This window comes from Coturnix japonica, chromosome 3 (genome assembly GCF_001577835.2).
Source record: "Coturnix japonica isolate 7356 chromosome 3, Coturnix japonica 2.1, whole genome shotgun sequence".
Lineage (NCBI taxonomy): Eukaryota > Metazoa > Chordata > Aves > Galliformes > Phasianidae > Coturnix > Coturnix japonica.
In genome coordinates this window covers 17,213,080-17,226,507 of record NC_029518.1, presented here as the reverse complement: position 1 = coordinate 17,226,507, position 13,428 = coordinate 17,213,080, and the positions used below count along the sequence as shown (strand labels likewise).

The following is a 13,428-nucleotide window of genomic DNA, read 5'->3' as shown; positions in this document are numbered from 1 at the left end:
ATGAAATATTGTATTAGCAGCCTTTAACAGTAAGCTGCAACAAAAAATATTTCCAGAGTTTGAAAGAAACCTATACATCTTTTCCGATCTTTAATTTATTTCCTTTCCGTTCTATTTTTCTTCTGTTACATATGAAATAAAATGAGTAAATAGTTAATTTTTTACTTGCTATAGTTGATAAAAACTTGAAAGAAAGCATGAAATAAATAACAATTCTATACCGCAATTTCTACTTAAGAATTCAGTCTTTCACATATATTGATGAACAATTTTAATGTTATGATAGTTCAAATATTAAGAATAGATTGGATGCACAATCTTATACACACTTTCAGAAGTAATGTGATGTTCCAATGGAATTGTTCAGAGTAGCAAACTTATTCACATGCACTTTGTGACAGGATTTGGATTTTGTCCTATTGTATGTTATTTAGTATCCACCAAAACAGGTGAGACTATTAATATGGGCCTCTCTAAATATGTTTTGCTGGAATATTTGAATTATACAAATATATTAATGAGTATTTATCATTGTTTTTAATTTTACCATGTATTCAAATGCTTAAAACAAATAAACAACAGCAACAACAACAAACAAACAAAAAAATACAACTAGAATTTATCACCGAATTAACTTTAAAACAATCTAAATGCTTGACCGAATGAATTTGATGTCTTTGGCATGCCAGTCAATTTGAACTACCCATTTCTTAATATCAAATGTGGCAAATGTTAATCAAACTAACCTTTTTTACTTGGGTGAAAAATCCATACATATGCACTGTACACAGTAGCACAAAATTTTGTTTCTTAGAGAGCACTGATTCTTTCCAGTGTTTGCATAATTTATGAGAAACCTAGTTCTATGAAAGAAGCCATTGCTTTGGAATCAATGGCCATTTTCTTTTCTATATGTTCGTTTAGAATCAAGAGTTCTCTACATTCTTTAGTTCTTTTACAGTGAAAAAAAAAAAAAAAAGTCCTGTAACCTATTGACTACATCCATTTAGTTGACATTATTTTTGCACACTTCTTTCATACACTGCCTCTTGAGACAGTTGTATTTTTTTCTTGTGGCCTGTGGTATGGTATTGCTGTCAGACTAGAGTATAAAGTGACCTGTGCAAGAAACTTAATGCTATGAAAACTCCTCTTTTTAACAACATTGCTTTATAAGAAGCTTATATCCAGTTCTCTGTGCATAAGTACTCAATTTTACAGAAGGCTTAAAGGTCTAGGAGAGAATATAAACTCTTATCCCATCTTTACTATGCTTTTTCATGTCATAAGGTCTCTCCTGTTTGCAGATCAGAAGGAGATGTCACAAAGCACTATTCAAAACATAAGCGAACAGCTTCTATTTTGAGATTGAAGGAACATTACTAAATTAAAATCAATTCTATTTATGAAAAAAAAAGTCAAAAATTATTGTAGAAGACAACAAAATATAAGTTTTAGTTTGTCAAACTATTAAAATGGGGACTGATGCATTCTTCAAAGTAATAACTAAACAATACAATATGAACTAATATACTGGTTTTGGCATTTTATTCCTATTTCTTCAGAACTGTCTCCATGTAGAGTCCTGCTGCTGTGGAACTCGATGAACTGTAATTTTCCATTCCAGTGTTTCAGTATACTGCTAATAGTTAACAGTAAAACACCGTGAGACTATAAAAGGGTTAAAGTAAAATGAAACATTACTAGGTCTTTTATTGTAACCGTGTGATTGATAGATTTATTTTATCATAGGAACGAACTCCAAGAGTATGCAGAAATGAATGAAATGGAAAAGAAGAAGAAAGACCTAGAGAAGAAAGAAAAGGAAAAGAAATACAAAGCCCGAAAGATGCATTACCTCCTTAGCACAGTGCAGGTTGGTATACCTGTTCCTGACAGCTCATGCAAACCACTTGGGCCCCCAGCCTGACAGAGATAAACTAGCAGGCTGAATGGGACATGACTTGTTGAAAAGATATCACAAAGACACTACTTCGAGTTCAATTTAGTGCTTTTCTATAGGCAAGAGCAGGTACCATGACTATTCCACGACAGCAGCTTCATAGAGGCAGCATCAGCACTGCTGGCAGAAAGAGTCCAAGTCAGCAGTTTGATCTGCCACTGTGATAACACAACACGAAGGGCATAACCTCGCTTTAAAAACTCATTTTGACTGGCTTATTGTTGTGTTGTTGCACTTGTCAAGAACTAACAAGTTATTAAGCTGAGGAGGGATTTCATTTTTTCCCCTTTTTAAAATTGAGCTAATGCTGGGACTGGTTTGGTCTTCTCTTTGTTTTTAAGGCAGATTGTAAACACAGTTTTTCAGTAAAAGCTTTTCCTAGAACTGCCTGAATCAGCTTATTTAGCATAATTGTTTTTACATAGAAATGCCTCATAAATTTTAAATATTTACTGATTAATTTGTTTTGTATTGATAGAAGTGATATATTTTTCAAGCTTTCTTATGTGTGCCGCTTTGCAGACAGCATAGCCATAGATTTGTCTTAGACAAAATGAGTATGATTGGTAATGCTTGTGCTTTTGCCTTTTGTTAGTGCTCTTTTGTGAACTTTCACATAAACCGTAAGAGCTTAGTGATTGGGTTTACTTAATTTGAATAAGGAACAGCAGACAGCTGGGATATGTTGACATAAACTAAATGCTTCTTTTTCTTGATTCTTACTCATTTCTTACTTTATTTATCTGATTGGTTATTTATTCATATTGATATGTGTGTGGAAGAAGTGCTAAACCTAAGGAAAGCAAGAAAAATACCATGCCACTTAGTGGCAAAACAAAACAAAACAAAAAAATTCTTCTGTTTGGGTATCATTTGTAATCAAAACATTAATTAAAATCTATATGCATTGACTGGATATCAGTTACAAAAACAAAAATCAATTTTCCAATAAAATGTGAGTAATTTTATTTGCAAGGAAAAAAAAAAAGCACAATAAAAATGCTATTGAACGACAACAGAAAAAATCCTGATTGATTTTTTTTTCTGAAGGAGTTAGTAACTAAAATTAATTCACAGTAATTAATTTCTTCAGATGTAAAGCTAGAATATTAACAGTTATCTGTGCATTGTTTTTCTTTTGCTCTATACTATATTTCTGTTGGAGAAACTTATTTAAAACAATTAGGTAGACATTAATGCATTTATCTGGGGGAAAAAAAATGGATTGTTATTGACAATTAAGAGGCTTGCTGTCTAAAAAGATTTTAGTAAACTTATTTCACTTCTGATACTGTCTTAGCAAACTGTGACACTTATCTAAGGAATGGCAAGAAGGGCCTTATTTCAGCCGTCCACCTGGAGGACTTCTGGTAGTGGGAAGCACTAATTATGATCTGATGAATTTGGGTTTTGATTTCACAGAATTATGTAGTATTTAAGTTTCAGAATGTTTCAGAACAAGAATATACTTGATTTTCCTTGCAAAGATGACTACAGAATTTTTTCCTTTATCACAGAACTTTACTTCAAGAATTATCTTTCTAAGGTGCTATTTTGAAACATGAATGAATGAAAATCAAGGAAACACCTTGAAAAACAGCAATCATCAATTTCTTATCATCAAACTGTATTTAATAGTTCCTCATAATCATAAAATTTAATACCTTCCTAAGCTACAGTGCAAATGATTTTGCTTCAGATCTTACTGTTTTCATGCTTTGTGTCTGGCAATTTGCTCTCAGTATCCTTGCTCTTCTGACCTGACTACAGCTGCTTCTTTCTGTCTTCAAAGGATAGTTAGCTGTATTACTGAGCAAGGTCTGTTCATTGTCTCAGTATAACCAGGCAGCAAAAGTCAACTCTTTAAGTGAGTAAAGAAAATGATATATTTTGTAATCTGGGGACATAGCACATGAAAAGAGGAGGCCGATAAAATGGATTTATTTTAAAGTATTTTAACTAAAGCCCAATGAGTGCAGTTGATCTGCTGAAGTTTTTGTAATGATGGAGCTGAGCCACAGCAGGGCTCAAGGCTGCAGATACTCAAGCAAGTTAAATGGGCAGCATTACAAAATCTGTATTTGGAATAATAGTTTCTATTATATCCCATATATTGTCAATCTTTGTTTTATTGCAAGCACGGAGAAAAAAAAGTGTGTTTACTTATTGTCAGAAAGGAACTGTCAGTAAAGAAAGATATGTCAAGTTCCTCTTTGTACAAACTGAAGCCCACAGAACTAACTCAGAAATATGTTACAGGTTAAACAGGGAAATAAGCATGTAGGTCTACACAGTGTAGCAGATAATACAGTGATCCCTTCTGACTTTAAAGACTGTGAATCCTGTTTTGAATTCCGAATTTGCATTTCACAGATATAATCTTATTGCACTGATTAAAAATATATATGTGTGTATATAAGGCTGTGCAAACTTTTAATTGGTAGCATTATTTCACATTTCAAAAAGTAAATCCTAAAAATGCTGGTGTTGTAAATGTACAGGGTTGTCTTTCTATCAATCAATCATAGGCATGGCTTATGATAAAGTCAACTTTTTTTTTTCCTGGTATTATCTTCCTATTCAAGTATTTATTTCTTTCATAAACTGTTTCCATTCTAAAGAAAAAAAGAAAGAAAAAAAAAAGAAAGAAATGGAGATTGCACTGTGAATTATCTACACATTATTATATAAATTATTTTTTGTTTCTGGGAGCAACAATATACACATAGCCTTATATAGACAGATCTGAGGTTGCCTTGATTGCTTTCCAAGCCAATCTAGAGCTATAACATGGGGCTGAACCTAATCTAATTGGTCTTGTTGCGAGCCATGGTATATTAGCTGTAGAATTAATACAATTATACAGCTTCTAGTAAGCTCAAAATATGAACAGAATAAGGGTGTGAACACTTTAATCTCAGGCACAGGAAGTTTGATCAACCTAAAAATGTTGGGAAGGCATGCCTACATTTAAACTGTTTTATCAACAGTTACATTGATAAATGTATTACATCATCATAGGGTATATTTAATTTTTCTTTTGCCTACTGATTTCCATCAACACAAACCAGTGACATTCAGGGAAATAGTTGGATTGTAAAAAATGAATGCTATTATACTATGTTTTGCAGTTTATGTTTTGGACATGATTAACGGAGTGTATTTTGACATGAAAATCTAATAAAACATGTCTATTTCCCAATTCTACTTGTACAAATACATTGCACTTACACAAACATTTTAATACACATAACCTATTCATTTGGATTAAAGAATTATTTTAGCAAAGAAGCTTAAAGAAAAGGAAGATGAACAAAGGAAAATACTTTTTTTTTCTTAATATATTCTGCCAACCTCAAAACAGAAAAAATGTTTTTTAGCTTTTCTGAAAAGCAGCAACTTTTTTTTCTTCTTTTTCTGTCTGTAGTACCTGCAATATCTATGCAATACAAATATAATTCTCTTTAGAGGTGCAAGCGTTGGCTTGAACAAAGAAAGCAAATTATGTTTGATTTAAACTGTTAGTTGCCACATAATGTCTAGAGAAATAAAGTGTGAACTCTAAAACTTCACTGTTATGAAACCCTGAGCTTTTAACATATGCCAGTAGTTTCAGTAACTAGTCAAGTAATGCCTGACATACATTATCTTCCTTTGAAGAAAATTTCTCCAACATGATTCTTATAATTATGAAAAAGAAAAACAACAGTCAAGTTAGCAGGTGATAAATTATGTTGTCTGCTCCACCTACTGGTCGCTTTTTGCAAGAGGTTCTAGTGTAAAAATACAGCAATAAGTCACTGAGGTAGCAACTGTAAGGCTTCCAACTAAAATTCCATTTAAAAAATAAAATCCCCTATTTCAAAATTTATTTTTATATATGTAAAAATGTTGTCCTTTTTTGTTTTTACCTAAACAGTGGGATAAATTCTGACTTCATGATGAATATAATAAAAATTGCAGTGCATATTTAACAAGGCTTTGCCTTTGTTCAGAATATTTCTTGGCATCTATTACTGAAAATATAGTAGAAATAACAATGCAGGCCATTTGCTATTTTTTTTCCATTATTTTTATCAGTCATATTATGAATGAATTAGAAGTTCTTTTTGAGATGTCGAACTTGAAATAATTAAGATATTATGGGTCCATAATCACAGTGCAATGTTTCCATTATGGTGGTCATAATCTGTTTTTTCAGTTGTCAGTAATAAATGAGAAAGATCTTTAAGGTTATTATTTAATATCTATCATAGATCTGTTGATCTATATATATCATCCATCTCTATCCCTGTAATTCCTGTCATTGTATTCACTAAACGCTCTGTAATTGAATAGTTTCTTACTTCTGCTCTTTGTCATAACAGCAATGTGGACATTTGTAGAAGGGGCTGTCCTTTGCAAAGGGCTGACAAACTGTAAAGTTAGTGAAAGATGGACAAGAATTACTAAATAAATTAATGGCACTTTGTAACAAAGTGAGTATGAAGAGTCCACACTTGTTGAAGTATGGCTGAGTGATTCCTATAGTTGGTATTTGCAGCCTTCCATCAAATTTTGCAAATTTTAATCTTTGCCTTTCAATGGTGATTGGAATGTATGATAGATCAAATCCAAATAAGCAGTGTTAAGCTAGAATACTGAGAAGGATTGTTTAAATATCACTTGGTGGAGCAAGCAACAGTGCTGAAGTAAATCTGATCCTGGTTAAGAACAAGCATGTCAGCTGCTGCTAGCACTACTGTAGATACCGCTTTACACTTTAGTTTTTTTTCCTCCGGTTCCTGTCTCTCTCAAATATTAAGAGAAGTAATAGCTTGAACAGAATGAGTGTAAGCCCACAACATCAACTAGCCCTTGAACTGTGCTTGCTTTGAAGACCAAATTGACTCATTCTCTCTGCAATATTGTTTAGCAGCATGCTAATTTCACAACATAGACTGTTGTTGTTAAACAGTTAAAACAATCTATGAAATTTCATTTATTAACTACCAAAAACAGGATAAGTGTTATTTTAAATGAAACTTTTCCACACTCACTCTATATCTGTACACCTGGCAGTTTTATTCTTATAAAGATAAGGATTCAGATAGAGCATTGCCCTTTGATCTTCAAAAGCACAGTTTAAGAGACAAGACTGCAAGTTCGGTCATTTTAGCTTAGTCCTGACTGAACAGTCCAGATCAAAAATTATTATACATAATTTGTTACTACTGGCTGTGTCTGTTCAGGAAAGGCCAAGGACTGCACTAGCATGAAGAATGAATTAGCTCTTACCTTTTCCATTTTATTTCTTTCCTCTTTACTGTTGTACTTTTATTATCCTGTCTCTAAAAGATTCAGAGAATGAAATTACCATTAATTATAAGCACTAATACATTCTGAAGTTGAACTAAAATGTTTATTTATTTTTTTAACGAAAGTGCCTCAATCACTGAACATCTTCACCTATCCATAAATGATTAATATCCACTCATCCACCAAGAAGTCAGATGTTTCTTACTGCTTTCCAAAGCTTGTACCATAAAAAAAAAAAAATCCCATTTAAATTAAAGAGGGAACAGTGTGTTTTTCTAGCTCTCAGACAGACTTGAAGATACATTTCAAATAGCATTACACTGTAAAGCACTTTGTGCTACAGTGTTCTGTTTTTATAAGATACTATTTCTAAAGGATTCTCAATTTACTTTAAACTCTTCATATAGTATTTCTGACAAGTATATTTGATCCTAAAGTCTTCTTCACATATTCACTTCTGTTTGGGAAGCCAGATGTTTCTTTCTATTCACAGATATTCAGTAGAGGAAAATAATTCAAGGGAAACTATACTCACCTACAATCTCACTTTGCATGTAAGGAATCTCAGTTAATGCTGTTCAATGTTTCTGTCAAAACACAAAGTAGGGTAAACTAGAAGTGGCCAGTAATTGAGCTGCTTGTGGTTCTGGAAGGCATAATACCTGAACAGAACCTATTTTCATCTAAAAGGTTAATTCTGCTGATTCTGAACTCCAAAAATAAAGTTTGAATTATTTCTGCAGACAATCAAAAATGTTTAGTTTATTTAGAATTTGAGCACAGCTCTTGCTCTTTTGGATTACTCATCCTGGGAGCACTCAGGACCAAAATTCTGCTACTCAACCCAGTATTGTGGTGATGCAAAAAGAAGAAAAGTGCTGAAAGCTAAAGGGCATCTTGAGAATTTACCCTATATTCACTCTTCCATAGCCATTAAGTGGCAGTTTACAACTCAACTTCTGCATATTTTTCATTTTTGCTGATATCCTTTTCAATCAGCCTTTCCTTTTCTCCAGAAAGTGGTAATCATCGCATAAGAGAGAGGAAGTATGTCTTTTTCAAGTGAACGTGTTTCCAGAAGCATTTCTCTGTTTCTTACATTCCCTAGAAATGAGACATTTTCATTCTATTTTTTAGAGTGAAAGGATGAAATTAAAATTGGGAAAAACGATTCATTTTAACCGTGTTGCACAACAGTATTGCACACTAATTTTCTAGAGGCTGCTTCTTATAAAATCATTTTAGTTTGACACCTTCTATTTAATGCCAGCAAGAAAATTTGCCTGTTATTTTATGTACAAAGAAATGGGAAAGATTTTACACTAACAGATAATCTGTTGCTAGAAGAAAGTTACAATGAGGTGTAAAGATGGAGTTTTTTTGGGATTGATCCTATGCCAAGTCTTGCAAGTCGGTTGTTTGAAGATTTGTCCATACAGACACATGTTTTTCAGAATCTGAATTGCATAACCTATGTTTCTGTGTTTTTTTCTAGACAAATAAATAAATAAATAAATAAAATCCTTCCTCTATTCCCGTGGATAGGATTAATGGCAGAGTTTAAAGGACAAGCTGTGTGATCTATCAAAAGTGTACATGCTGAGATCTTAGAAATAACATGACCACATTTTGTGTTTTATTCTCAATTGAGTTGGCAAAAGGGTTGGATTGCTGCAGGGTCAGAAAACTCAGGGAGTTACATATTGAATGTGGGCTTTGTGTATGATGTGCTACACACTTTTAAGAAAGAATCTATATTGCAAAGAAATTACCAAATAGTACAAATATGAAGTAAGTCGCTCACATATGAAGCCACATTTACACACACTTGCATAGACTGGATGTTTCTGAAGTTGTTAGTGGGATAAATTTGCCTGTTATGTAGTAACCCAGCTGGTGTTTATACATGTTTGATGTGATGTGTGGTCTTACGGAGGTAATTTTTGAAACTGTAATATGCTAAATAGAGATGAGAGCATAAGAAGAAGGAAGGTCAGGAAAGGCATGGGAGAAGTCATGAAGATAAAATGCTGTACATTTCTCAACAGCAAACCTTCTTGTTGATTAAGAAGTAGCACTGATGGTATCCTTGCTTTAATGAGACTTCAAGATGAATGATGTACACACCAAGTCTTTTGTTTTTTAGCTCTTAGGCAAGTTAATAGCATAGTGGTAAAGTTATTTCATTAACTTGCACAGTTTATTCAATATTCAATGCTATTATTTAGTATCTAATATATACTGTTAATTTGGGAAGTCTTTCCAAAAAGTCTTTTCCTGCGGTGGGCATCAGGAGAACTGTATATATCTCTGATATTGGTTTTGCCTTTTTTAAGAAAATCTCATGGGCTTTTTTGTTTGCTTGCTTGCTTGTTTGTTATTGCATCACCCTTTAATACCTATGCTAATCTAACCAGTTCTTTACTATATATGAACATTCATTAAGTCTTCACTTAATACTTTACTGGTCTTGTTGAGGGCTGCTTTCTTTAAACTATAAAACTAAAAACTACCACTTTTTGAGTTTTTAGTCATTGTCTAATCCTATAGGTTTGCTACAACAAATCTGTCAGTGAGGGAAAGTTCACATGTATGCACAATGCAACAGACACAGGGAACAATGGAAAAACAATTAAATATTACATGATTTTGTTCGGTATTTGTCTTTTTTTAGGAGAAGTGAATGAATTCTCAAGCATTTTTTCTTAATCAAAATAAATTTACACATGGTTTCTATGGCTCTCTGTTAAGAGGGTGGGTTTTTTTTGGTTTTTTGTTTGTTTGTTTGTTTGTTTGTTTTTTTACACAAAGCTAACTTATTCTGTTATAAAAATGAGGGTAGATGAAATTTTCATTGTAAAAACATGAATAGTATCACACATTTAAATAAGTATTTTAGGGTTCTGGAAAACTTCTCACAAGTGTAAATAATGTTAGTTTACAATATATTCCTGGGCATCAAGAAAATACATACTGTGTTTTCACACGCAGTTAATGAGATGTAGAATGTGTAACCACCTTCAGGGGTTAGTCTACAGACTAATCTCTTAAATTCACATTTTCACAGGGTGTTTGTAGAAGCAGGCTTATTTCAGAGGTTCCTAGAATTCATATGTGATCCCATACTCACAACAGCTCTTAAGGAACAAGTGAGAATTCTAATGGAACTTCCCGTTCCTATTTTTAAAATAAAGTCAGTAATTGAGCTAAAAACTATTTGTGCTTGTTTTTAAATCAATTAGAAGTCAATTGAGAAGTCAATAACAAAACTTTGAATGTTGTGTCACTATTTTGTGTCTTTATAATGAGCATTGTTTTCCATGCCATCACTCACTCATTCAAGTCATTATTCTTGATCTGGTCAAGTCATGAACAACCTGCACATGAAAGAGATTTGAGGGAACAAGCTTCAGTCAGAGAGTGAAGCAGTGAAAGACAGATACATTTTTGGATTCCTCAGCATTTGCTGTGTGGCTGTGCTGCATGTTGTGCCATACTGACCCATGCATTAAGCTAAGGTTTTGTTCTTCTTTAGTCATTTTGTGTAAATCTCCAAGCAGTTCTTACCTGCTTGGAGACTTGAAAAACATTCTGATTTCCTGCAGTTGAGCTCAGTGTCTCTGCAGGTTTAGTGGTTGATTTTATGATCTGTGAGCAGGGTACCAGACTTGAATGTTTCCTAGATACCTCTTTGTATAGTCTATAAAATTGCAGCCCAGTTTACTCCTAAATGTGAATTTAAAATGTGATTGCATTATTGTTTTGATATCAAACAAACATTTCACAGATGAAAAGGACTGAACCTAGCCTTAAAATCTGAAGGCAGAATAACAATAATTAATGCTTCTATTACTCTGTTTAAACAGTATTTATATTGAGCAGAAGACAGGTAATTAATTCCACTTGAAAGAATATACACTCCTCATCACTCATTTATGAATTCTTCTGTCTTTGAATAAAAGGGCTATCTCAAAGTTAAAATACCTTAACTACAGTAACAGACAAGGTCCTCCACTTCATTTAAAATGCATTCCTTAGAGTATATCTTTATTGTTTATTATTTTTTTGAAGTTTGTGTGTTCAGGCCTAAAAAGTAGCATTATCTTGGTGAGCACTAAACTGTCATTGATAAAATTGGGTGACAGTTTTTCTATTGGCAGCCATTGCAAGAAAATTTTATTTTGAATTAGGATGGTGAACCAGGCCATCATATTTTTCCAGTATATCAATAAAGTTCACACTATATTTATTAATCACTCATAAAAAACATTTTCATATTAGTTTAAAAGTAACAGATTATTCCTGTTCTGCCACTGTAATGTGTCTTAAATAATTTGAAGTTTCAAATTTGATTTAGTGCACATCATTTCATTGTACTTGTTGCTAGATTATTATTATTATACAGAATTTTAATAGATGAATATTTACCCAATAAATGTCACATTAGAGATATCCTATTTACATAATGCATGGAATATTTTGATAGGCTGTAATAAGTTATTTATTTAGTAGTTTTAAATTTATTTTTCCTTACAGATGTGGCTGCAGCATCATTTAAGCAAGAGTTTTTCTTGTGAATCATTAATGTTATAAGGTATTTCTTTTACCTCCCAGAGAAACTATATCTGGGGATTAACAAGATTGTTCACTGGAATTCATGTGGAAGCATAACTGCAGTAGCTGAGAAACGATCATGTTTCCTTTTAGTTCTCAGCAAGAGTAATTGAATGTTGAATATCTTACTAAACGCTGGACTGTGACAGTGTGTTAACACTCCGACTATCTCCTAACAGCAGGGCAATTATTTGCTGAGTGGGATTTTTATAAATCCCCTGGCAGTAGTATGTCCTGATAATTATGATGAAGTGCACTGGTCAGTGTTGATTCAGCAATCCCTTCTCTAGCAAATATTTCATTCACAGCTCTCCTTCATGCTTTTACTTTTATGGCTTTTAAAGATCTCTTACCTCCTCTCTCAGCTTGCTTAGTTTTTTTACAAATTACAGTAGAGAAAAAAAGGTTTTTGAATTTAGTCCCTATTTTGCTGAATTCTCTTCTGTCTCCTTACATGCATTTTGAAGAAGGAATTATTTAAGACATTATTAAAAGAACAGAATTAGAAAGTAGAGCCTTATTCATGGTCTCATTGTGACAATTTCTTACAAAGACCACCTCTGTCTAAGTTTTTTTTTTGTTTTTTTTTTTTTTTTTTTTGCATATAACTGTTAATAGAAGCATTTATATTCATGATATATGTTATTTCAGAATTTCTGAGTTGATATGAAAAATAAATTAAAACATACCTATATTGTAGTTGAGTTGAATTACAGTAAAATGTATTTTTAATATATGAGGATACAGTTTCTACTGACTTCATCCTTGCAGTTTCTCTTCAGCTCATCTTCATTGGTGTAATTTTTCATGTATATAATAATTTGCAAAGTAGTTTCTTCACTGTATCTTCTAGGACATGTCTTGTTTGGAATAGTGGATGTAAATTTAATTACTTGAAGTCAAGAAATGAGATATATTTTAATTCATAAGTAAAACTGCAACATCTTTTTTCACATTTTATTTACATTTTATTTATTTTAATATACCATTCATGACCACTGATCTTTTCTGAGGAACTCTCTAGCATAATCAACACCATCCTGCCTTTTCCTTTCTACTTCTGCCTTTTCTCTTTCTCCCCCTTCCTCCTTGCACTTTGTTTCTTTTGCTGCATAGTTTTGTTTTCAAGTCAATCTCCTAAATAATTTCTTTGTTATATTCTGGGGAAACATATCAGTTACACTTTTCTGTTTTGTTAATGATAAAGAGATAGAGAAAAAAAAGAAGGTCATTCTATGGCATATATTAAGTTTAGTATTAGAGATGTAAATGATATATACATTATTTTTTCTAGTATATATATATATATATACACTATATATATATATATAACGTTGGCATACTATATATATATATATATATATATATATATAGTATGCCAACGTTAATTACAAATGTAAGAAAATATTTGGGAGAAACTAAATGATAGAGTGTTAGAAATTCAAAATCATTCAAAATATTAATGTAATGCTAAGGATGACTGGGTAACAAATGGTACATTTGCCAGTATGCTTGACCTGACACAATTAATATTCCAGGTCATGCTTGGGTTT

At 32.4% G+C, this 13,428-nt stretch overlaps 1 protein-coding gene across 1 annotated transcript in view; it reads left to right on the top strand.

Annotated features, from left to right (window-relative positions):
• Nucleotides 1-13,428, top strand: part of SPATA17 (spermatogenesis associated 17) — an 82,902-nt gene that overhangs the window by 31,840 nt on the left and 37,634 nt on the right. The window contains exon 6 of the mRNA XM_015857265.2: nt 1,753-1,876. Within this exon, the coding sequence (XP_015712751.1) occupies nt 1,753-1,876 (124 nt within the window). The remainder of the gene's footprint in view (nt 1-1,752; nt 1,877-13,428) is intronic.